We start from the raw sequence: 22,936 nt of genomic DNA, 5'->3' as shown, positions 1-22,936 counted from the left end.
TGGCGTTTCACGCAGGCAGCAGTGGAAGTGGCGGCGAGGTGGCTGAGGCTGTTGCCACGGCAGCCCAAGAAGTCTATCTGACCAAGACCCAAGAAGAGTGGTGACAGACAGGGGAAGATGGGTGGGATGCTGTGAGTCCTGAGAGCCAGGTAAGGTTTCCAGCTGATTTTATAGGAAGTGGTGAGCCATTGACTATTCTGGAATGAGAAAGACCTGAGGAAAGTGCTCCTCTGAGAAGGGCAATGTGGCCACTCCAGGAAGCAGTGGGAGCAGGGAAGCTCCCGGAGGTGCTGGCGTCTGTCCTGGATACTCACGGAGAGAGCCTTATTCCGCTCCTGATCTCTGAGCAAGAAGAAATCCACATCCCCAGATAAGTGGAAAGGGTTCGCTGAAGGGTCAGGACCATGTTCTGGAAAGGGAGACACCTCTCTGGAAAGGGAAGCCAGCTCTTCCAGGCGGTGGTCTCTGTCTCTGGGGCCCCACTGCCTTCCCAGCCCAGCATGGAAAAGCATGAGTGAGTGGGAAGGTTCCCCTGGATCCAGCTGTGCCTAAAGTCCAACCCTGGACCTTCCACCTCCAGCAAGGCACCTCTGTAGTTTAACCTGGTTCAAGTTGGGCTTCTGTCCCTGGCCCCTGAAAGAGAGCTCGTGAGCACAGCCTTGTCTCACACGTCTGCCCTCAGCCAGCCCTCACTGCAGGCCTCTGGAGTCTCCCTTATGGAGAAGGGAGGCCGAGCCTGCTGTTTATTAGTGATGGGCCTGGTGACCAGGGTCTGCTGACACTGAACTCATGGCCCTTGCTGTGGGCCTCCAGGTGAACTTGCATCTGTCTTTTCAGGCCTCTCCAGTCCTCCCAGGGAAGGCCAAGAACAAAGTGCTTCAGGCCTGGGGAGGGACCAGAGGCCCAGAGAGGGGCTTGTGAAGGTTTGCTTTGCAGGGTGGACTCTTGTCCCGCTCCTAATTCTACACACTGACTGCAATTCAGAGACGGAGCTGATGCCAGCAGCCTCCCCGTGGGCCTCAAGCAGCCAAGAAGTCAGGTGGAGAGGGTAAACTGAGCACATGGGCTGCCTTCCCCACCAGCCCAACCCCAACCCCCCAGAAATGTTAGAAAATAAATTTAAAACTCTAGGACAGCTCTGGAAGACAGGGAGGGTGACTCTGGTGTCACAGAAGTTCTGGGAGAGGGCAGGCAGGTAGGATGGGGTAAGGAGGTGCAGCCTGGCACAGCTGCGGGGACAAGGGCATGGAGGGCAGTGTGAGGCTCCAAGGCTCTGGGTGGCAGACACTGGGACACAAGCAGCTGGTGGAGGAAGTGCCAGGCACCCGCTTCACCTCCCCAATCTGCACTCGCTCTCCCTTCTGCTTCTGTCCAGCAACTCAACCAGGGCAGAAGTGTTTGCCCTCAATTAGGAATCATGGGACCTGGTGCTTGATCAGAGGGGCAGAGAAGTAAAATTCTTTATGCTCCCAAACTGGTGATGAACACGCATGAGCAGCCCATCCCATGTCCCCATCACAAAAGCAAATGGATAGCTAGTAAGCACCCAGCACTTGCCATGGGCCAGACTGGGGACTTTCCGTGATTTAATGTTCCTGACCGCCCAAGGAGGTGGGAATCATGGTTACTCCCATTTTACCTGTGAGGAACTGAGGCTCAGAGTAGTCAGATACTCTGCCAAGGTCCCATAGCTGTAAGTAGCTATGGGGAGACTGGCTTAAGAAGTCAGACACTGCACCTGCAGTCCGGTGACTTGGGAGTGGTCAGAATTCATGTGAAGATGATTGATGTGTTTAGGTGAAGATGAGCCCACCCCAAAAATGGCAGTCATTTGAGGCTAATCATTCCAAAAATGCAGAGTTGGTTGAATATTTTTAAGCCAATCAATGTAATACCTTCCATTAACAGAATAAAGAAGGAAATGATATAATCATTTCAAGAGATGCAGTAAAATTATTTGATAAAATTCAAAGCTTATTTTTGAATAAAACTCTTAGCAACTAGGAATAGAAGGGAACCCCCCAATCTGATAAAGGGTATTATGCTTTGGTTGAGTAACAGCCCCCAAAGATGCCCGTGCCCTAATCCCCAAACCTGTGATAGTGTCACCTTCTATGGTGAAAGGGCCTTTGCAGATGTGATTGAGCTAAGGATCCTGAGGTGGGGAAACTGTCCCGGCATGTCCAGGTGGGCCCAGTGTAACCACGGGGGTCCTTGCAATTGGGAGGCAGGAGGGTTGGGGCAGAACAAGGAGTGCAGGAAGAGAAGCCAAGGTGGAGTGATGTGATAGAAACACACGGAAATAAATAATCTGCTCTTGAATGACATCTGGGTTAACAAGGAAATCAAAATCGAAATTTAAAAATTCTTTGAATTGAATGATAATAATGAGATAAGTTATCAAAACCTCCAGGACACAGAAAAGCGGTCCCAAGAGGAAAGTTCATAGTGTTAAATGCCTGCATCAGAAAGTCTGAGAGAGCACAAACTGACAACCTCATGTCACACCTCAAGGAACTAGGGAAACAAGAACAAACTAAATCCAAACCCAGCAGAAGAAAAAAAATAGCAAATATCAGAGCAGAACTAAATGAAATGGAAACAAAAGAAATACAAAGGATAAATGAAACAAAAACCTGGTTCTTTGAAAAAATAAAATCTGTGTAGACCACTCACAAGATTAACCAAGAGAAGAAGAGAGAAGATCCAAATAAACTCAATTAGAAATGAAACTGGAGATATTCATCCACCACCACAGAAATACAAAAGATCATTTGAGACTACTACGAACATGTATGTGCACAAACAAAACCCAGAGGAAACTGGTAAATTCCTGGAAACACACAACTCTCCTAGATTAAATCAGGAAGAAATAGAAACCCTGAATAGACCAATAACAAGTAGCGAGATTGAATCTATAATTTAAAAATTGCCAACAAAAAAAAGCCCAAAAGCAGATGGATTCACAGCTGAATTCTACCAGACATTCAAAGAAGAATTGGTACCAATCCTACTAAAACTATTCCAAAATATTGAGAAAGAAGAAATCCTCATAGAATGAAGCCAGTATCACCCTGATACCAAAACCAGGAAAGGACACGAGCAAAAAAAAAAAAAAAAACCAACAACAACAAAAAAAAACTACAGACCAATTTCCCTGACGAACATAGATGCAAAAATCCTCAACGAAACATTAGCTAACTGAATCCAACAGCACATCAGAAAGATAATTCATCGTGATCAAGTGGGTTCCATCCCAGGGATGCAGGGATGGTTCAGCATACACAAGTCAATACATGTGATACATCACATAAGCAGAATTAAAACAAAAACCATATGATCATATCAAAAGATGCAGAAAAAGCATTCGACAATATTCAGCACCCCTTTATGATAAAAACTCTCAACAAACTGTGCTGCTACCTTCGAAGACAGAGTGAGAGGCTTGAGCCAAGTGATGTGGGCAGCCACCTCTAAAGGCTGGAAAAGGCAGGAAGATGGATTTTTCTCCCAGCCTCCAGGAGGAAGGCAGCCCTGCCAATGCTTTGGTTTAGTCCTATAAGACTTCTGACTTCCAGAACTGTAAGATGAGCTATTTGTGCTGTTCTAAGCCTTTGAGTTTGTGGTGATTTGTCACAGCAGCAATAGGAAATAAATACAGATATCTACAAGAAACCTGCAGATGACATACTGAATGTCCCTCCACCCATGTAGGATCAGACCAGGAGCAAGGCAAGGATGCCTGCTCTTTACATTGCTATTCTGCATTAAAATGAGGGTCCTCACTGGGAGAGTGATTCAAGAAAAAGAAATAAAAAGGCTGGACAGGGTGGCTCATGCCTGGAATGCCAGCACTTTGGGAGGCTGAGTGGGAGGATCACTTGAACCCAGGAGGTCGAGGCTGCAGTGAGCCGAGATGGCACCACTGCACTCCAGCCTGGGTGACAGAGTGAGACCCTGTTTCAAAAGAAAAAAAAAGAAAGGCAGAAAAGGTATAAGGATCACAAAGGAAGAGAAAATAATGCCATTCAAGGTGACATGATTGTATAGTAGAAAACCCAAAGGAATCTATAAATGAAATGGTTACGATTAGGTCAATTAAGATGTGGTTTGTAGGTCTTATTGTGAAAGTAAAACAAAAAGTTGTAGAAGACACAATCAGAGGATATCATGACCTCGGGGGTCACTAAAGAGTTTTAAAATAAGACACTAAAAGCCATAATGAAGAAACGATTGAGCTGCATGAAACTGAACTACACTAAACTTAGGAACTTTTTTTTTTGAGACGGAGTCTCGCTTTTTTGCCCAGACTGGAGTGCAGTAGCAAGATCTTGGCTCACTGCAACCTCCGTCTCCTGGGTTCAAGCAATTCTCCTGTCTCAGCCTCCCGAGTAGCTGGGACTACAGGCTCCCAACACCATGCCCAGCTAATTTTTATACTTTTAGTAGAGACGAGGTTTCATCATATTGTTCAGGCTGGTCTCGAACTCCTGACCTCAGGTAATCCACCCGCCTCGACCTCCCAAAGTGCTGGGATTACAGGGGTGAGCCACTGTGCCCAGCCAGGAACTTTTTATTGGTGCCTTTTAGCACCACTCAGAGAGTGAAAGGCAGTCCCAGGAGTGGGAGAAGATATCCGTCATACTCAGAACTAGCAAATGACTTCTATCCAGTAAAGAGCTCCAAGAAATCGTTAAAATAAACAGGCAATGCAACAAACAAGTGGGCAGAAGATGGAAACGGGTACGTCCCAACACAGAATCATCAAATGGCCCAGAACTATATGGAAAGGCAATTGCTCTCCTGGGTTACCAGGAAATATGAGATACTAACATATACCCAGAGGACAAAGGCATATTAAAAGGATCAATGCTGTACCAAGTTGGAGAGGACACAGAGCAACTGGAAGTCATATGCCTGTTGGTGGGACTGTGAATTGGTACAGTCCCTCTGGAAAACTTCATTTATCCACTAAAGTTAAACACACGACCAGCAATTCCACTCTTGGGTGTGTACCCAGGAGATGCAAGTGCTTATGTCCCTAAAGTGACATGTACAAGACTTCATAGCAGTATTATTTGTAAAAACTGGAAACAACCTAAATGTTCACCAGCAATGGAAAGAATAAATGGTTGGCATATGCACAGAAGGGACTCTGGCTAGGTGCAGCAATGTGGATGCTTCTCCCAGACGGGATATTGAGCGAAAACTGAAAGGATAAACAGTGTGCGATTCCATTTACAGGAGGCTGGAGAGGAGAGCCAGTGGTTTGGTGGGGATAGCTGAAGAGTGGCTGTCTCTGGGGGACGGATAATTTCTGGGGAGATGGAAATGGTCTAGATCTTCATAGGGTGGAGGAAACACATTGTACACATTTGTCAAAACTCATAAACTGGGCCAGGTGCAGTGGCTCACGCCTATAATCCCAGCACTTTGGGAGGCCGAGGCTGAAGCACTGATTGAGCCCAGGAGTTCAAGGCCAGCCAAAGCAATATGGTGCAACCCTGTCTCTACAAAAAATACAAAAATGAGCCAGGTGTGTTGGTGCGCACCTGTTGTCCCAGCTACCCGGCAGGCTGAAGCAGGAGGATCGCTTAAACCCAGGAGGTTGAGGCTGCAGTGAGCTGTGATCGAACGACTGCACCTGCACCTCAGCCTGGGTGACAGTGTGAGACCCTGTCTCAAAAAAGGAAAGGCATAGATGGGTGATTGGGTGAATGGCTGCCTTGATAGTTTGTGCGGAGGGTCAGGCGCTCGCCCCCAGGACTTTCTCCCTCCCATGCCTCTGCACCCACAGCAGATGTGGGTGCTGCCTCTGCCCATGAGAAGAGCCTCATGACCAAGGGGAGCCGGGATCTAGTCAAGCACCTGGGGCTAATGTCCAAGGGCAGGAAGGATGGGCACAGAGAAGCAGTCCCAGTGCCAGCATCAGGAAGCAGACACACAAATGCAGAATGGGGACACTGGAGCTTGCTGCAGGAAAGGCGACACCACTGCTCAACAAGTCAAAGGCCAGAGAGTGATGGAATGGGCCAGGGAGGGGGCTGCTAGATTCACAGAGACTGAAGGAGCTCAGGTCTTCTTTGAATTCTGATTAGAAAGAATCTTCTACGGAAAATGTTTCTGAGATTACTGGGCCAATATGACCACGGGTTGGGCTGGTTCACTTTGTCGGGTGTGGTGATGGTGCTTGGGTTTGTGTGGAAACACCCCTATTGTTGAGAAGTGCACGCTGAAGTGGATGAAATGACATGTCTGGATTTTACTTTAAAATGTCCTGGCAAAGAAAAAGAGAGAAAGGACAGAGGAAGCAAATGGGCACATTTGAGTCAGTGGCAGAACCCAGTGGTGGGCCTGTGAAACTCGTTGGCTCCAATCTCTACATCTGGACATGTTTAAATTTTCATTTTATAATTTCATAATAATAAAAGAGAGGAAATGTGGTGGGGAGAGGGGTGGGAGCCTGGGCCATGGAGCACAGGCTGGGAGAAATGTTCACATCTGCAGACCTCTGCAGAAGGATCAGACTGGTCTGTTAGCCCAGGGGCAGAGCGGGAGACAGCAGGGAGTCCAGGCAAGGGAGGTCGGAGCCACAGTGCAGGTGGCAGCGATGCCCTGTGCAGGGCTACCAGGGTGAGGCACATGCAGCTAGCTAGCTACCTGCCCTCCTTCCTCCTAACGGTGGCAGCAGTGTGCCCTCCTTGTAGATCCTGATGGCCATATGGCAAATTTAGCTGCTGGAATGTGGGAAGACATTGCTGCTTGGAACTTTTGGGAAAAATCCTTTCCCCTAGAAGGCTAAGTTGGCTGGAGGGTAGTTTTGCCCTTCCCTTTGTTACTTTTCTCTGCCTGGAATCAGATGTGCTGAGGCTGGAGCTGCAGCAGCCATTTTGTGAGCATGAGACACTCTTGTGGTTGAAAGCCCTAATTCCTTTCTGGTGGAGCAGAGAGACTTGGGGACCTGGTCACCTGAGTGATTTTATGGAACTGCTGTTAGTGGAGCCTCAAGAAAGTCTGCATTTCGTCCCACATTTCTCATTAACAGAGGGAGCAATAAATCCTACTTTGTTTACATGCCTGTTATTTCAAGTCAACCCAATTCCTAATGGAAAGAGAAGCATTTCCTTCTGCCCTTAGCTCTAGAGACCTGGTCTGAGGGGATCTGGGGGCAGAGGGAGAGGAGTTGCCTCCTACCAACTTGGACTTTAGCCTCCCAGCTTGAAGGTTACCTTCATTTTTTCTTGCCTGTTTCTTTGGGTTCTCTTCAGTGCTTGAAGAAGAGCTGATGTTCATGGATTCCAGGCTGTTCTCTGAGGAGACACAAAAGTGAGGGCCGCAGCAGTGACTCCCCTGGCCCGTGAGAACTGTGAATGCAGCCTGAGGCGGGAATGTCTCGGACACACAAAGACTCAACCTCAGCTCCCTCCCCTGTGAGACTGAGGGCTCTACATCCCAGAGATCACACTGACTTTGCTGGGAAGTTGTGAGAATTGTGCAAGAAAATAGCCTGAGAAGTCCCTGGCACCTGTGCCTGGTGCACGGATGTTTTGTGCCTCCCCTTTCCCATCCTTCAGTGTGTTCCTTAAGAGTAGCTGTGCAAGGCTGTTTTATAGATGCACATACCGGGACCCAGGGAGGACAAGGACCCCAAGGCTCTGATCCTGGCCTGGCCAGTGCCTTGCCTCCCAGGGGCTTCCTGCTGGACTTGGATGGAGGCCCCTAAGACCCCACCTCCTCAGGGAGCTGCCACCCCTATCCCACTGTGAGGAGTGGCCCTTCTGACCAAGCTGGAAAACTGGGGTTGTGCTGCCTGGAAACTAGGGCCATTTTCTCCCCAAGGCCAGCAAGCCTCCTTCCCGCCCGGGGTGGGCTCCCCAGCACCCTGTTTCTTCAGGTGACTACTCAGGTGTTACTGCTGGGTCTCCAATGCCTTGCAGTTCTCTTTAGCTGATACCCACAGGGAAGGAGACATGTGGCCGGACACTTCCTCCACTCACACCCAGGAATCCTTTGCAGCTCGGAGATCCTGGTCGGTGCCTGAGGGACAGGGGCTGCCGGAACGTGGTCTCCGGTGGGCTGCTCAGGGTGCCAGTCCTCCTGGGGTGGGATGGGGGAGGGGCTGTGTGGTCCCGGAGTGAAACAGTGAGCGGGAAGACAGGGTTTCTCAGGAGGTGGGGCTATGATACCAAGGCCTGGGCCCTGAGCAAATGGTCATGGGGTGAGGGAAGAGTGAGGAAGACGGCGGGAGTCTTGTGGGACAGGCGGGAAGGCCAGGCCTGGGCTGAAACTCAGAGGCCTTTGGGGCCACACAGAATCCATAATGTATAATCGGGGAGGCAGAGGCGGTCGGGAGAGGTGAGGCTGGGGAGAACTCAGGGGCTCGGTTGCTGAACCATGATTGTCCTCTAACTATATTAGTAGGCATGTGGTTACATTTCCAGATAGAATTTAATTAACCATATCATATAAATCAGAAGATACCACTGTTATTTAAATAAACCAAAATCCAAACCACAGAAACCAAAACCCTATTAGAAATGAAAAAGCAATGGATCTGGATGTGGTCCCAGTTATTAGGGAGGCTGAGGGGGGAGGATCCTTTGAGCCCAGGAGGTCGAGGCTGCTGTGAACCATAATTGTGCCACTGCACTCCAGCATGGGTGACAGGGTGAGACCCTGTCTCTAAAACAAGAAAGAATGAAAGAGCAATGCACATACATAGCACATATTTCAAACAACACAGGTTTGATGTATTGATATGATGAAATAGCCTCACCTGAAGCTCTTGCTACCTATATACATTTTATTTATTTATTTATTTATTTTGAGATGGCATCTTGCTCTGTTGTCCAGACTGGAGCACAGTGGCACGATCTCGGCTCACTGCAACCTCTACCTCCCAGGTTCAAGCGATTCTCCTGCCTCAGCCTCCCAAGTAGCTGGGACTACAGGTGTGCACCACCACCCCCAGCTTATTTTTGTATTTTTTGTAGAGATGGGGTTTCACTATGTTGGCCGGGCTGGTCTTGAACTCCTGACCTCAGGTGATCCACCCGCCTTGGCCTCCCAAAGTGCTGGGATTATAGGTGTGAGCCACTGTGCCAGGCCAAGATTTTTGCAGCTCTGACTAGAAGTATTTTATGCACACATACACTTATATGCCCTTGGTTTTTCACTAAAAAGCTCACCTGCTTACACACAAAAACAGAAATGAACCTTAAGGACATTACACTTAGTGAAACAAGCCAGCCCCAAAGGACAAATACTGTATGCTGCCACTCACAGGAGGTCCCTAGAGCATTCAGAGACTAAGTAGAACAGTGGTCGCCAGGGCTAGGGGAGGGGGAATGGGGAGCTAGTGTTCAGTGGGGACGGAGGTTCAGTTTGGGGATGAGAAGAGTTCTGAGATGGATGGTGGTGATGGTCGCACAGCAGTGTGAATGTGGTCAATGCCACCGAACCATACATTTAAATATAGTTAAGATGGTCAATTTTATGTGTATTTCATCACAATTTTAAGACTTGAAAGAAAGGTCATCTGTGACCGGGCGTGGTGGCTCACGCCTGTAATCCCAGCAGGGAGGCTGAGGTGGGTGGATCACGAGGTCAGGGGATCGAGACCATCCTGGCCAACATGGTAAAACCACGTCTCTACTAAAAATACAAAAATTAACCAGGCGTGGTGGTGTGCACCTGTAGTCCCAGCTCATTGGGAGGCTGAGGCAGGAGAATCGCTTGAACCCAGGAGGTGGAGGTTGCAGTGAGCTGAGATTGTGTCACTGCACTCCAGCCTGGGTGACAGAGCAAGACTCCATTTCAAAAACAAAAGAAAACAAAAAAAAAAGCCAGGCGCGGTGGCTCATGTCTGTAATCCTAGCACTTTGGGAAGCCAAGGCGGGTGGATCACGAGGTCAGGAGTTCGAGACTAGCCTGATCAACATGGTGAAACCCCGTCTCTACCAAAAATACAAAAATTAGCCAGGCGTGGTGGTACGTGCCTATAATCCCAGCTACTTGGGAGGCTGAGGCAGGAGAATCACTTGAATCTGGGAGGCAGAGGTTGCAGTCAGCTGAGATCGTGCCACTGCACTCCAGCTTGGGTGACAGAGCGAGGCTCCATCTCAAAAAAAAAAAAAGAAAATTCATCTGTTCACGTGCACACGTCTCATCCATACTTAGCCGAGTCCCTTGGAGGACCCTGGGGTTTTTTTCAATCATCTTTTGCAATTTCTGAATTTCTGTAATGGTTACTCATATAAAATAAAATTTCAGAATGCTCTAGATTTATTAAGCCAAGGAGGAAGTTAAGCCCTGGCACCTGACATACGTAACCTGTTTGCAGTTCTGCTTCTTAGGGAGTAACCCTCCTCTGGAGGTTGCAGTGAGTCTAGATTGCACCACTGCGCTCCAGCCTGGGCGACAGAGCGAGACTCCACCTCAGAAAAAAAAACCTCATTTTCCCTGCTCTGTGAATGACCGGGAGAGACTGGACACCAGAACTCCCACTTCCAATCACTAGACTTTGTTACCAATTAACTGCCTCTTTATTGTCCCATACCTAATGCAGAGCAGATGGCACCCAGGACCCCATGACAGTTGCATCTTCAGTGTGGAATGATAAATATACCTGTCCAGAGAGAAAAGGACCCCTTAGCGAGTCAGATCCTTGTAATGTGCAAGCAGCCTTCCATAGAAGGATGCTGAAATTCTGCTAAACTTCCCAAAGCTTTGTCTAGATAAACAATCTCAAACTTCTACACTTTGGAACATGGACTTTCATTCTCTGGATCTCTGATTACTGGGTGGCCTGTACTTCTCCTCAACTTCGTGCTTGGAGAAACTCTAAACCTGATTCTGACTCTTTTGGTTATTTTAGCTTGATACTCTTCCATCACCAACTTTAGTGGGACTGCTTTCCCTACACCAGAAACGGTCACTCTAACAGGTCACAAAGGGCATCTCAGTTTTCATCTGCATTTCTTAATTAGGAAGAAACTGTGTGTCTTTTCGGATGTTAATTATCCATCTTCTTGCCTCATTCTGTTAGTATCCTTTGCCCATTTCTCTACTGAAATGTTCTAGTTTCTAGACGATTCTTGAGAACCTTCATCTATTATATTGATGGATACTGGCTTATTTGTCAGAGCTGCTGAAAATAATTCTCCTTCAGGCAATTTGACTTTATCATTCATTTTCCTTGTATGAAAATTTAACTTTTGCTTAATGAAATGCTTTGGGGTTTAGTGTCTTGTTTAGAAAGGCATTCTGCCGCTGAAGTTTAAATATTTTTTAGAAAAAAAAATTGTGTTTTCTTCTAATATTTTAACATGATTTAATTTTTTAACTTAAAAAGTCTTTATTAAAGTGTAAGTCTACTTTTATAATAATTCAGGAGAGATAGGAAAAGAATGAACTGGGTATGAAACATTCTCATAAAAAAGGATACAATAGGCCAGGTGCGGTGGTTCATGCCTGTAATCCCAGCACTTTGGGAGGCCGCGGAAGGTGGATCACTTGAGGCCAGGAGTCCAACAACAGCCTGGCCAATATGGCGAAACCCTGTCTGTACTAAAAATACAAAATTAGCCAGCCTTGATGGTGCACCTGTAATCCCAGCTACTCTGAAGGCTGAGGCAGGAAGATCATTTGAACCCGGGAGGTGGAGATTGCAGTGAGCCGAGATTGCACCACTGCATTCCAGCCTGCGTGATAGAGTGAGACCCTGTCTCAAAAAACAAAAAAAGATAAAATACACTCGAGTGGGCACTCCACTCATGTGACATGAGTTCCAAACATCCTCTATCCATCAGAGTCTTTTGGGCTGTGTCCCGGGCCATTCTCTCTCCTTTCCTCCTAGACGCCTCACCAGTGCCCATGGCTACAGTTCCAGCCCCAGCATTTGCTGATGCCCTCATGTTTCCGCCTACTCCCCTGACCTCTGGGCCTCCATCCACAGCAGCCTCTTCAGAGTCTCAGCTGGGAGTTTCCCACAGGACACTGACACCTACACATCGCCAACTGAGCTCCTGGCCTTCCCCCTCCTGCGAAACCTGCTCCACCCCTGGCCTTGGCCGTCTCAGCAAACAGCACTGTGATGCACAGGTGTCACTGAGGAGACAAGGCATCCCCGACACCCTCTTCTCCCTCATTCCACACCCAGTCAGTCACCAGATCCCCAGACTCTGTCTCCTGAGGAGCACTGGACCCATCCGCCCCTGCCACCTGCACCCACACCATCATCCTATTTGCTGGTTCTCTGTGACTGCCCCCACCTGGACTCCCCACAGCAAGTCTGGACTGCACCCCCCACCACCGACCCCCAGGCAGTAAACTCCTGGAAGGCAGGCATATTAACCATGTCTTTTACCTTCTCATTTAGATGCTTTGACCTCTGGGGCCTTCCTGAGCCTAGAGGACCTTCCCTTCCCTCCCCTCCCCCTCGGATTAGCTAATCCCTGGAGATAGAAAATGACTTGCCCAGAGCACACCTTTCAAATGCAAACCACCCAATCCAGAGCCCACACCCCAGCCACAGCCTCTGTCAGTCTGTCACTCTCAGGACCACTGATCCCTGCCCTATCCCCCCAGAGCCAGGACCAGACAACCAGGGGCAGTCCTGTGCCCCAGAACCCCGAAACTATTCTAACAAATCAGTCCTACACCTGCTCACTCACCTCACCGTTCCTTCCTGTGATTCCACAGTGGAGGCTCCTGCCCACGTCCCCCTTTCCCTCGGGCTTTCTGGCTGACCCTGCAGCTTCCCCCGCACAGCCCTGCGTGGTGCACCCCCTTCTGTCCTAGGGATCTGTGAGTAAGCAGCCATCTCTCCAGTGACAGTCATCTCCTGCTCTGTTGGCCTCACCACACAGCAATAATAAAACCTGTGTTTTAAACCAGCAGGAGCCATGTTTGTCCCATCCCTCACCACCCCCAGGACTGGGTTAGTGATGGTGCCAGACAGTGGCCAGGCCTCCTCAGAGTGGCTCTGCCTGGCCACAGCTGTGGGCGCTTTCTCAGGGTCAGGTGTGGCTGGGGATGCCGCCCTGAAGGAGGTGCCATGCCTGCCTTCCTGGAGTCCACATTCTGGACCGGCAACAAGCACATAAAATAAAGAGAAGTGAGAGATATTCCAGTAGCTGGGGCAATCAGGGAGCCCACGGAGGAGGCATCATGGGAGCAGAGCCCCAAGGGGAGTGTGGTGACAGCATGGGGTCATGGAGGCAAAACCTGCAGGCAGAGCTGAAGAGGAGCCACTGGGGCCAGCATGGCTGGCAGGGTGTGAGCCTGGGGAGCACAGGGATGAGGCCCTTGGGAGCCACAGAAGGACCAGGGTTTGGCAGGGATGCTCCCCACGGAATTGGGCCACGTCTCCTTCCCACTCACAGGTCAGTGTCCTCCCCTGCAGCTGGGCACACCCACACCTCCCTCCATCCCCTCCCCCTCCCACCTGCTGCTCCCTCTCCCGGGACACTCTCTCTGGGCTGCCCATCCCCATTATTCACCATCTCTACTCAAATGTCACCTTCTCCAGGAAGCCTTCCTGATCCCCCTGTCTAAATGCTTCCCACCACAATCACTGAATCAGCCTCCTATTTCAGCACTGCTGGGAACCATCCTGTCTATTTAGTTGTTTACTTTACTTATTTAACACATTTTAAGAACACATTTTTTGATTGCAGTAACATAATACTATATATATATATATATATATATATATATATATATATATATATATAAAATACAATTTGCCATTTTATGCCATTGAAACTTTTTTAGTATGGTAAAATATAAATATAACATAAAACTTGCTATTTTAATTATTTTTAAGTGTACAACTCAATAGCATTAATTACATTCACAATGTTGTACAACCACCACCAATATCTATTTCAAAAACTTTTCATCACCCCAAACTGAAACTCTGTGTGCATTAAACAACTCCCCATCCTCCCCTCCCCAGCCCCGGTGGCCTCCATTCCCCCTTCTGTCTCTATGACTCTGACTGCTCCACTCACTTATATGAGCGGAATCATACAATATTTGTCTTTTTGTGTTTGGCTAATTTCACCAGCATAAGGTTTCCCAGCTCATTTGTACTGTAGCATGTATCAGAATTCCCTTCCTTTTTGAGGCTGAATAGCACTCCACTGCATGGATGCACCACATGTTCTGTATCTGTTCCTCCATTGATGGATACTCAGGCGGCTTCCACCGCTTGGCTATTGTGAATAACACGGCTGTGAACATGCGTGTGCTAATATCTGAGTTCCTGCTTTCCGTTCTTTTAGGTACATATCTAGAAGTAGAATTGCTGGATCATATGTTAATACTGTTTAACTTTTTGAGGAACTGCCTGTTTTTCTTTTCTTTTCTTTTCTTTTTTTTTTGAGACGGAGTCTCGCTCTGTCGCCCAGGCTGGAGTGCAGTGGTGCAATCTTGGCTCACTGCAAGCTCCATCTCCCGGGTTCACGCCATTCTCCTGCCTCAGCCTCCGGAGTAGTTGGGACTACAGGTGCCCGCCACCATGCCCGGCTATTTTTTGTATTTTTAGTAGAGACGGGGTTTCACCATGTTAGCCAGGATGGTCTCAATCTCCTGACCTCGTGATCCGCCCGCCTTGGCCTCCCGAAGGGCTGGGATTATAGGCGTGAGTCACCGTGCCAGGCTGGAACTGCCTATTTTTCTCAGTGGTTGAACCATTTTACACTTTCACCAACAATGTAAAAGGGTTTCATTTTCCCCACATCCTCGCCAACACCTGTTATTTTTGTTTGTATTTTTTGATAGTAGCCATCCTAATGAGTGTGAGGTGGTATCTCATTTTGGTTTTGATTTGCATTCCCTTAATGACTGATGATGTTGAGTATCTTTTCTCCTGCTTGTAGATCATTTGCATATCGTCTTTTGAGAATTATCTATTCAAGTCCTTTGCCCAATTTTGAATTGGGTTGTTTGCTTTTTGTTGTTCTTGTTGAGTGTTAGGATTTCTTTCTATATTCTTGATATCAATCATTTGTCAAAGATTTCTAAATGTGAGCTAATGTCAGATAAAAGTCTAGCTCTCACAAGAGTGGAGGGGGTGGGGAAGGACAGCCCTTGACCGACAGAGCCAGGAGGTTGCTTTAGACCTTGGAGTTGGAACAATGGCCAGCCGCTGAGCCGGCCCCTCAGAAGCAGGCCATGATCAGCAATCAAACACACAGCCCAATTTTTGGAGGACAAGATCCTTATTTCCCACCCTGGCACCAGCAAGCTGTACCGGGAACACAGGCCACCTTCTCCCTGCTGCCTGCTGCAGGCTGGAGGCTGGTACAGCTGCTCCAGGAAATGCTAAAAATTCACTAAAATGTCCCAGCCTCCTCATCAAGATCTTCCCTGCAAGCTGCAAGCATTTCACTAAACTCCAGAGTTTCAGAAGAGTTGCTTCTGATAATTCACGCCAGCACAATTGTTTCAGGGGAGGGATTCCCAGAGCTTCCTACTTTGCCATGATGTCACCCCTGCTGTCAATGAGTGGCTTCATTTATGGGCTATTCATTGCTGGTGAACAGAGACAAACTGGTTTTTCTGTGTTGGTCTTGTAACCCGCAACTTTGCTGAGTTCATTCATTTGCTCTAGTAACTTCCTTGTGGATTCTTTGAGATTTTCTATATATAGGGTTGTGTCATCTGTGAATAGTTTTACTTCCTCCTTTTCAGTCTGGGTCTTTTACTTCTTTTTTTCTTTTTCTTGCCTAATGACCCTGGCTAGAACTTCTAGTGCAATGTTGAACAGCAGTGGTGAAGGTGGGCATCACTGTTTTGCTCCTGATCTTAGAGGGAGAGCTTGCAGGCTAACAGGTTTTGACTGAGGCCTGTGATGTTCCAGGCTCTGGGGGAACAAATGCCACTGCTGGATGGGAGCGAGACAGTAAGCAACACAAGTGAAGAAGGGTCAAGAGGCCAGAGGGTAGAACGTGCCACTGAGAAAACGAAACAGGGAACAGCAATGAGGGATGTAGGGCAGGTGGGGCACCGCGTTTTACCTTGTTTAGGGGAGGCCTCCTTGTGGAGCTGACATCTAAATGAGCTCCTGTGGGGTGTGAGGGAGGGAGTCCCAGGGAAATTGGGGAGAAGAGCATTCCCTGTGGAGGACATAGCAGTGCCAAGACACTGAGTGGGAGTGAACCAGGCCTGGCCTGGCCAGGGCTGCAGGAATGGATGGAGCCAGTGAAGTTGAGAGCTGTTTGCTGCACTCTACTAAATGCTCAGAGAGCAGGCACCTCCGTCTCATGGCCCTCTGTGCCCCAGCCCAGCACAGTGCCTGACACACGGTAGGTGCTCCATGAACATTAGTGAAGTGACTGTGGGTCCCTGAGTGGCCTGATGTGGGCTGCATGTGTGGATGGCCCACTCTGCCCACGAGGCCACCAGGCCAGGCTTCGGATGTCCCAAGATGAAGGTTAGATAACTGAAGATCATGTTTCTCCACACTGCCAAATTAAACTCCTGCCTCCAGCCCTTCGCATCCCTCATAGCCAGAACTGTCAGGGGGAAGGCCTGGCCATCTGTGGTTTAACAACCTCTCTAGACCCCATGCCCTTCCTGAATGCTCCCATTGTGGGGGACATGCACTTGAGAAGCAGCAGTGAGAGCCTGCAGGGCATCCTGGCCTGACGCGTGTGTGCACGGCTCCTTCAGCAGGGGCAAGCCTCTCCCAACCTGCTCCTCCTGGAGTCTTGTACCTGGAGCCTGGTGTCTTGGGAAACATATTTGGCCGCTCAAGGAACAAACTCTCCACACCCACAGTGAGGCTCAGGCAGGGTTCTGGCCCAGAGGGACCAGCCGCAGGCCTTCTCCTGACAAGTCCACGCGCGACCCCAGTGCCTCTCCTGGAACTGGCCCCGCACTGGGCTGGGTGCTGAGGGTACAGGGCCAGAGCTCCGGGCATTCCTGCAGCCCCCACCCCTGCCGGCCCTGATGCCTCAAAGGAGGCTGTGGCCAAACCAGCCCCTCTGCCAAGGCTTAGGGAACAGCGTTTTCATCACAAAAGTCATAAAGCTAGACACTGAGCAGTCTCTCTCTTAAATCCTTCCCGTCATCTGGGCAGAGGCCAATAGTCCTCCCAGGCCACAGGCCCTACCCAGTTGGCCCATGCTGGCCTCCTGTCTCTCCCTTGAACACACCACGCCCACTCCCACCTCAGGGCCTTTGGGCCTGGCCAGCCGCCTAGAATGCCCTTTCCCTACTTGGCCTCCAGGCCCCTGCCCTGGGCCCTCTGGTTGAGGTGGGGGTCCTATCTGTACTTGGCTTAGCATCCCCAAACCTCTCACTCCAGGTGGTTCAGTGTCATTTTGGCCCCTACCTTTGTCCCAGCTCCTGCAGCTGACCCCAGGACACAGAGCTCAGCAGTCCTCTTGACTGAAGCCCCTGGCCAGGTCCCCTGCCCACCTTGCCCATGCCAACCTCCCTGACCCACCTGACTCTGAGACCCCTGGCCCTGGGTGCCAATCCTGGCTCTGCCTGTCTGGCCTGGTTTTCTCACAAATGCACAGGCCCTCAATCAATCTCGAGGAATTACCAATGCCACAGGGTCATAGGGTACCCCAACTAGGCACTCCCCCTCATACCAATAAACAAATCAATATAGTTTACACATCCTTCAACTGTCTTGTGGTAGCATAATTATTTGCATTGTTTTATGGGCATATTGAGAGTTAATTTGTTATCTATAAACATTTCAAAGCCATCTTTGTTTTTAAACCCTATTCCAGCCCTTCTTCATTTTAAAATTTACTCTGGAGCAAAAAAAGAACAAGAGAGCATGTGCACACATAAGTGTAATGGTGGGGGTCACTGTTTATAGCAGCACACTTTCTGAAACAAGCTAATCATCCATATGAACAGAGAATTGGTTAATAAATTATGATACAGCCATACTGAAAGATTACTATTCTACTCAAAAGCACAAAAAGTATAAGGGAATTCTTGATGTATTGATAAGGAACAGTCTCTACAATGTATGGGTTAATTAAAAAAATCAAGGTGCAGACAGGGTTTTCATTGTGTGATCTCCGTGTAAGAAAAGAACAAACCTCATCTACACACATTTGCCTGTATGTGCACTGAGCTGGTAGCCTAGAAGAGACAGGGGACAGTGGCCATCTCTAAGGAAGGGGCACTGTATGCCTTTGACAGGGTGGGAGGGGCTTTTCACAATGAGGGGCTTTTAACACACTTTTGAATTTTGAACCATGGAATACTATGCCTGGTCATAAATTCCAATAAAAAAGCTGAAGGGCCCCAGGTGGGCCTGGGCAGCCTCCCTCAGCGTCGCCCTGTGTGAGATCTTGGCAAATGCATGCAATTCCACTAGGGCAGGCATGTTTCATCCAGGGCCTAGCGCCAGCTGACCACCTCCTTGGAGCCCAGCCTGGCATTTGTGGTCAGAGGGGTGCTGAGAGAAGCTCACCTTCACAGTGACACCTTCCTCATGGTCTGTTGTGGGTTGAACTGTGTCATCCCAATTCGTATGTTGAAGTCCCAACCCCCACTGTCTCAGAATGTGATCTGGTTTGGAAATAAGGTCTTTGCAGCTACAATTCACTAAGCTGAGGCCATTCTGGAGCGGGGTGGGCCTCCAATCCAATGTGATGGGGTCCCTGTAAAATGGGGAAATTTGGACACAGACACACACAGGCAGAATTCCACATGGGCAGGAAGGCTGAGATGGGAGTGATGCTTCTACAAGCCAAAGAGCACCAAGGATTGCCTGCAAAGCTCTGGAAACCAGGAGAGAGGCCCGGAATGGGTTCTTGCTCAGAGCCCTTGGAGGGACCTAGCCTTTTGGACAACTTGATCTCAGACCTCCAGCCCCCAGAGCTTGAGAAAACAAATGTCTGTGACTCCAGTCCCCCAGTTTGTGGTGGTGCTTTGTTACAGCAGCTGCAGGAAATCCATATGCCTTGTTTCAAGGGAAGTAGGCAGATCTATGACTCCTGCCTAGTGTTTGGTTTAGAGCTACCTTAACCTGTGAGGGAGCTGGACAGGCTCCGAGGCTGCCCCTGACCTCTGAGAGTGCCCACCCTGGCCCAGTACTTACTGTCATTGGTCATGTTCTTGGAGACTATAGTGGACAGTATCTCAGACATCTTGGCTGAGGCCCAAGAGGTTGATGCAAGGCTTCTCCTCTTCTAAAGGAGATCCTCACCTGAGGAGTGACACAGTGCTTGAGCCTGGTGGTCCCCAAGCCCAGAGCTTCCTTCCCCCTGGGTGGCTGACAACCACCGACATTTGCTGAGGGCTCACCTTGTGGGGACACCTGCCAGCTCCCTGCCTCTCCCACCCGAGGGTCCACTCTCACCTCCTGGACCTGGCTCTAGCTGCCTACTTTTTCTGTGCTTAGAACACATCAATCTTGGCCTCAAGCCTTTGCATTTTTGGCCTCCTCGGCCAAAAAATATTCTCCCATACCCAGCTGGGGGTGCTGGGTTTCCTTCTCTTCAATTCCGAGCTCAAATGTCACCTCTTTAGAGAGACCTCTCACCATCCCATCCAAAGTGGTTTCTTCCTCCCCACCCCCGTGTGGCCTTTATTTTCTTCTCTGCAATTCCCACTATCTGACTATCACTTTGAAAATCCATTCGTTGTCTATTTCCCCCTAAAATGTGAGCTCCATGAGAACAGGGGGTCTTTTCTGCTCATCCAAGCTCCTGACATACCCTTGGCACTTCTTAACTTCATCCCTTGAATGAATTTTCATTTTTGCAGGGGAGGAAGCAGAGATTCAGCGAGGTGTCCAAAGTCACAGTCAGGAGGGGCTGCCTCTGGAAAGGGCCCCCACTCTAAGCTTGTGCCATTCCTGCCGCATTCCTGCTGCAGCCCCCTATTGGGTGAGCCTGGGGTTCGCACGGTCGCCTCCTAACACCCGCGCTCTGCAAGGCCCCGAGCCACACAGCGAGGTGCACAGGGATGGTAGGACAGACGGGGTGGATGGTAGATGGGTATGTTTCAAGCAAGTGGCATGCGAGCGAGGAGCCTTGGAAGGCGCCTTGCAAGTCCGCTCCCGGCCACGCGCGCCCCTCGGGCCCTGGTTTCGCACCCCTGCCGCCGCCCCCACGCGCCCTCACGGACCCCGCGCGTCCCCTCCCCCGACCGCGAGCGCACCCACCGACCCCGACTGCCCCGGCTCGCTCCGAAGCCTCCGCGCTGCAGTTCTCAGCTCCAGGAGCAGGGCTCTTTGGTTTAGGTCTCCAAGGCAACCATTCTTCAGGCTGGCTGTGACGCCACAAAGGCCGCGGAGGCTGGGCGCTTGAGGGCTGGGCCTGCAGGCCGCGGGACAGGGAGGGCGCGGGGCCGGGCTCCTGGGTCCGAACTCTGGGCACGATGTCCTCCCTGACACCGCCAGGACAGCGCCTGGCCCAGGCCTGGGCCTGGTGAACGCGGGTTTCTTCCTCTGAGGTTCAACACTCCGCACTTGGGTTGGCTCCTTTCTTTCATCCTGATTGGTTTATTCGCCACTTGCCAAGCACTGAAGAGGGCGTGCAGGCTGGATACTTTTGGAGCAAAAATAGCCCTGCTTCTTTCCTGGGGAGGGATCGCACTTTCTAGAGGGGCGGTTCTCAAAGTATGGTCTCAGGACTAGCAGCATCGAAAATGCTGGGAACTCGTTAGAAAAGCAAGTTTTCAATCCTCGCCCCAGAATCAGAAACTCGGGGTGGAGCCCAGCAATGTGTGTCCTGACAAGTCCACGCGCGACCCCAGTGCTGGCTAGGGTTGCAAAGCCACTGCTCTACGGAGCGAGCGAGATCCATCATAATCGGACAAGCGAGAGGATGAGGCCATGCAGACCAGGGCAAGTTTTGAGCGTCCAGATCCACCAGCTGCTTGAAGCCAGGGGCACCAGGATGTCTGGTCCCCCAGCTCAGGGATCCTGTCTCCCCACAAAAAGCAGCAGCAGGAGACCCCTCTGAGTTCTGAACATGTTCCTAGATTTTCCCAGTATCTATGGGGATTGCGAGATTGATAAAGGCTGCTTGGAGCTGAAAGTACAGTCAGTGACTCATCTTTTCAGGGACATTTAGGGGCTTCTGGGGGGACTCTGGAGCAGTCTGCAGCCCAGCAATGTAGTCCCAGTGAGGATCCCAGCTGTGCCAGGCTCTGCCTAAGGCCGGTGTAGTGGGTGGGAAGACCACATCCACAACAGGAACTCCATTGGAGCTAGGGGTGGGAGTGAGGAGGAGCTCCCAAGATGGAAGGAGCAGGGATCCCTGAATCTTCGCTGGCAGAATAGTGTCCCAACTTGCAATATCCACAGTGGGCTTTGCACAAGGGAGGAAGAACGTTGTATTGTGTTAAGCCACATATGTGATTTGTGCATGTGTGCATGTGCACATGTGTGCACAGGTAGTGTGTGTGTGTGCATGTGTGCACGTGTGTGTTCGTTACAGCTGTTATTGTCAAATGTGCTGAAAGACAAGTTGTCCCTTTACCCTTAGGAGAGAGGCTCCTTACACTGACATTCAAAGTCCTCAATGACCCGGCCCCAGCCTACCTCTGCAGCCTTATCTCCCTACAAACCATCAAAGCAGAACAAAAAGCTGTGCCTCCGATTTAGGTTTTAGCAAACCACAAGAAGCACTTCATAAACTGGTGACTCAAGTAGAAAAGTAAGTGTTTCTGAAATGGTTTATCTAAATACAAGGTGCTCTAATGAGGCTTTTAGGAAGCTAGAACATAAGTGACCCAAAGAGAACAAAGGTACCCAGGCTCCTGCCCATTCATTGTCATCAACAGATCAGTTTATGAACGGTGGTGAATCTCCCCATGAACCTTACAGAGTGTTTTCTATGTGCCAGGTACTGTTCCATGCACTTGACACCAATCCTCCCATTTCACCTGCATGATCACCCTGCCTTTGCATGAGTTGCCGGTGTGGACAGAGCAGGGACACAGTGAGGCAGTGGATTCCAGCTTTGCTCTTACCTAGAACACACTGCCTTTCACCAGGAATCGTCCTTCCATTTTATGCAGTTATCCCAGACAATGATGCACAAGCTTTGGGAAAAAAACCCCACAAGTCCAAAGGTGTACTTCATAATAAAGGCAAGTTCTCTGTCAGTTTGTGTGTTCTGGCCTTTGTTTTTGCTCTTGGTAGCTTACAAGGTTAGAAAGAAAACCACCTAGAAAACGTGACCTGATTTGGAACTTTTAGTCTTAGCCTAACAGGTCTAACTAGAAATACCATTTGCTGATTAAAAGCTAATTTTTAAAATCAGATGCGTGATTGGTGGAGCGATGGTGGCTGGCTGGCTGTGTGGTGAATCGTAGTGGCCTGTGAGCTGTCCAGCCCAGGCAGTGGGCATGTGGATGTCTGCTTCAAAATCCTTCCAACATTTCTGTGTGTTTGAAGCTTGAAAATGTTCATAATCAAACATTTTGGGAAAAGCTAACAATCTTCTTAAAGGAGAAATTCGTATCTCTGATTTCGTATTTTCCTCCTCAAAGAAGGTATATCAGTCTGGGCACTCGGGAATAAACAACAGAAAGCAGCTATAGCCACTTGGGGGAGAAAAGGACATGGGGGTGCCCCCAGACTCTGTAGGACGATAGGGAATCAAGCTGGGAGATGCTGTAGCCTGGAGCAGAGCCCAAAGCCACCGCAGGCGCGTTCTGGCAGAGAACATGCTGTGATCCGAAGTCTGCTATGCACTCCTGACCGGTAGGCAGCACCTGGATCGCCTGCCTGCACCTCCCGCCTTCCACACAAGATCTTTGGCTTCTGCTGTGGGAGGAGGGACTCAGAAACCAGGGGGGGTCAGGAGTGGTCCTGTACCCAGACAGGGTATTCAGAGGTCTACCAGAACGACAAAGCCTGAGAGAGCAGCTTGTGTTTCTTTCCTGCAGCACCTGGTCTCACCGTTGTTCTACAGCACAGCAGGCCAGGCTGGACTGGAGA

The 22,936-nt window shown here is 49.6% G+C and overlaps 1 protein-coding gene and 1 long non-coding RNA gene across 15 annotated transcripts in view; one reads left to right on the top strand and one right to left on the bottom strand.

Annotated features, from left to right (window-relative positions):
* CFAP100 (cilia and flagella associated protein 100) overlaps positions 1–20,297 on the bottom strand; it is a 42,399-nt gene extending 22,102 nt beyond the window's left edge. The window contains exons 1-7 of one of the 14 annotated variants that reach the window (XM_055383885.2): positions 19,701–20,114; positions 19,082–19,189; positions 18,452–18,641; positions 10,559–10,627; positions 7,998–8,097; positions 7,230–7,310; positions 315–409 (exon numbers count right to left, since the gene is read on the bottom strand). In XM_055383885.2, the coding sequence (XP_055239860.2) occupies positions 315–409; positions 7,230–7,293 (159 nt within the window). In that variant the 5' untranslated portion in view covers positions 7,294–7,310; positions 7,998–8,097; positions 10,559–10,627; ... (1 more) ...; positions 19,082–19,189; positions 19,701–20,114. Of the gene's footprint in view, positions 1–314; positions 410–7,229; positions 7,311–7,958; positions 8,098–10,558; positions 10,628–18,451; positions 18,642–19,081; positions 19,190–19,700; positions 20,115–20,145 lie in introns of those variants that run through there. The other 13 variants (XM_055383887.2, XM_055383884.2, XM_055383881.2 and 10 more) reach the window with 13 other exon arrangements.
* A 599-nt stretch (positions 20,298–20,896) lies between these two features.
* On the top strand, positions 20,897–22,098 carry LOC101135973 (uncharacterized). Its single transcript, XR_002005446.4, has 3 exons — positions 20,897–21,031; positions 21,477–21,647; positions 21,837–22,098. It is a non-coding gene; the product is annotated as an uncharacterized lncRNA (long non-coding RNA).
* The last annotated feature ends 838 nt before the right edge of the window (positions 22,099–22,936 follow it).

The sequence above is a fragment of the Gorilla gorilla genome, chromosome 2 (genome assembly GCF_029281585.2).
Source record: "Gorilla gorilla gorilla isolate KB3781 chromosome 2, NHGRI_mGorGor1-v2.1_pri, whole genome shotgun sequence".
In the NCBI taxonomy this organism is placed as follows: Eukaryota; Metazoa; Chordata; class Mammalia; order Primates; family Hominidae; genus Gorilla; species Gorilla gorilla.
The sequence above is the reverse complement of the archived record's forward strand: the minus strand, read 5'-3'. Positions and strand labels throughout refer to the sequence as shown.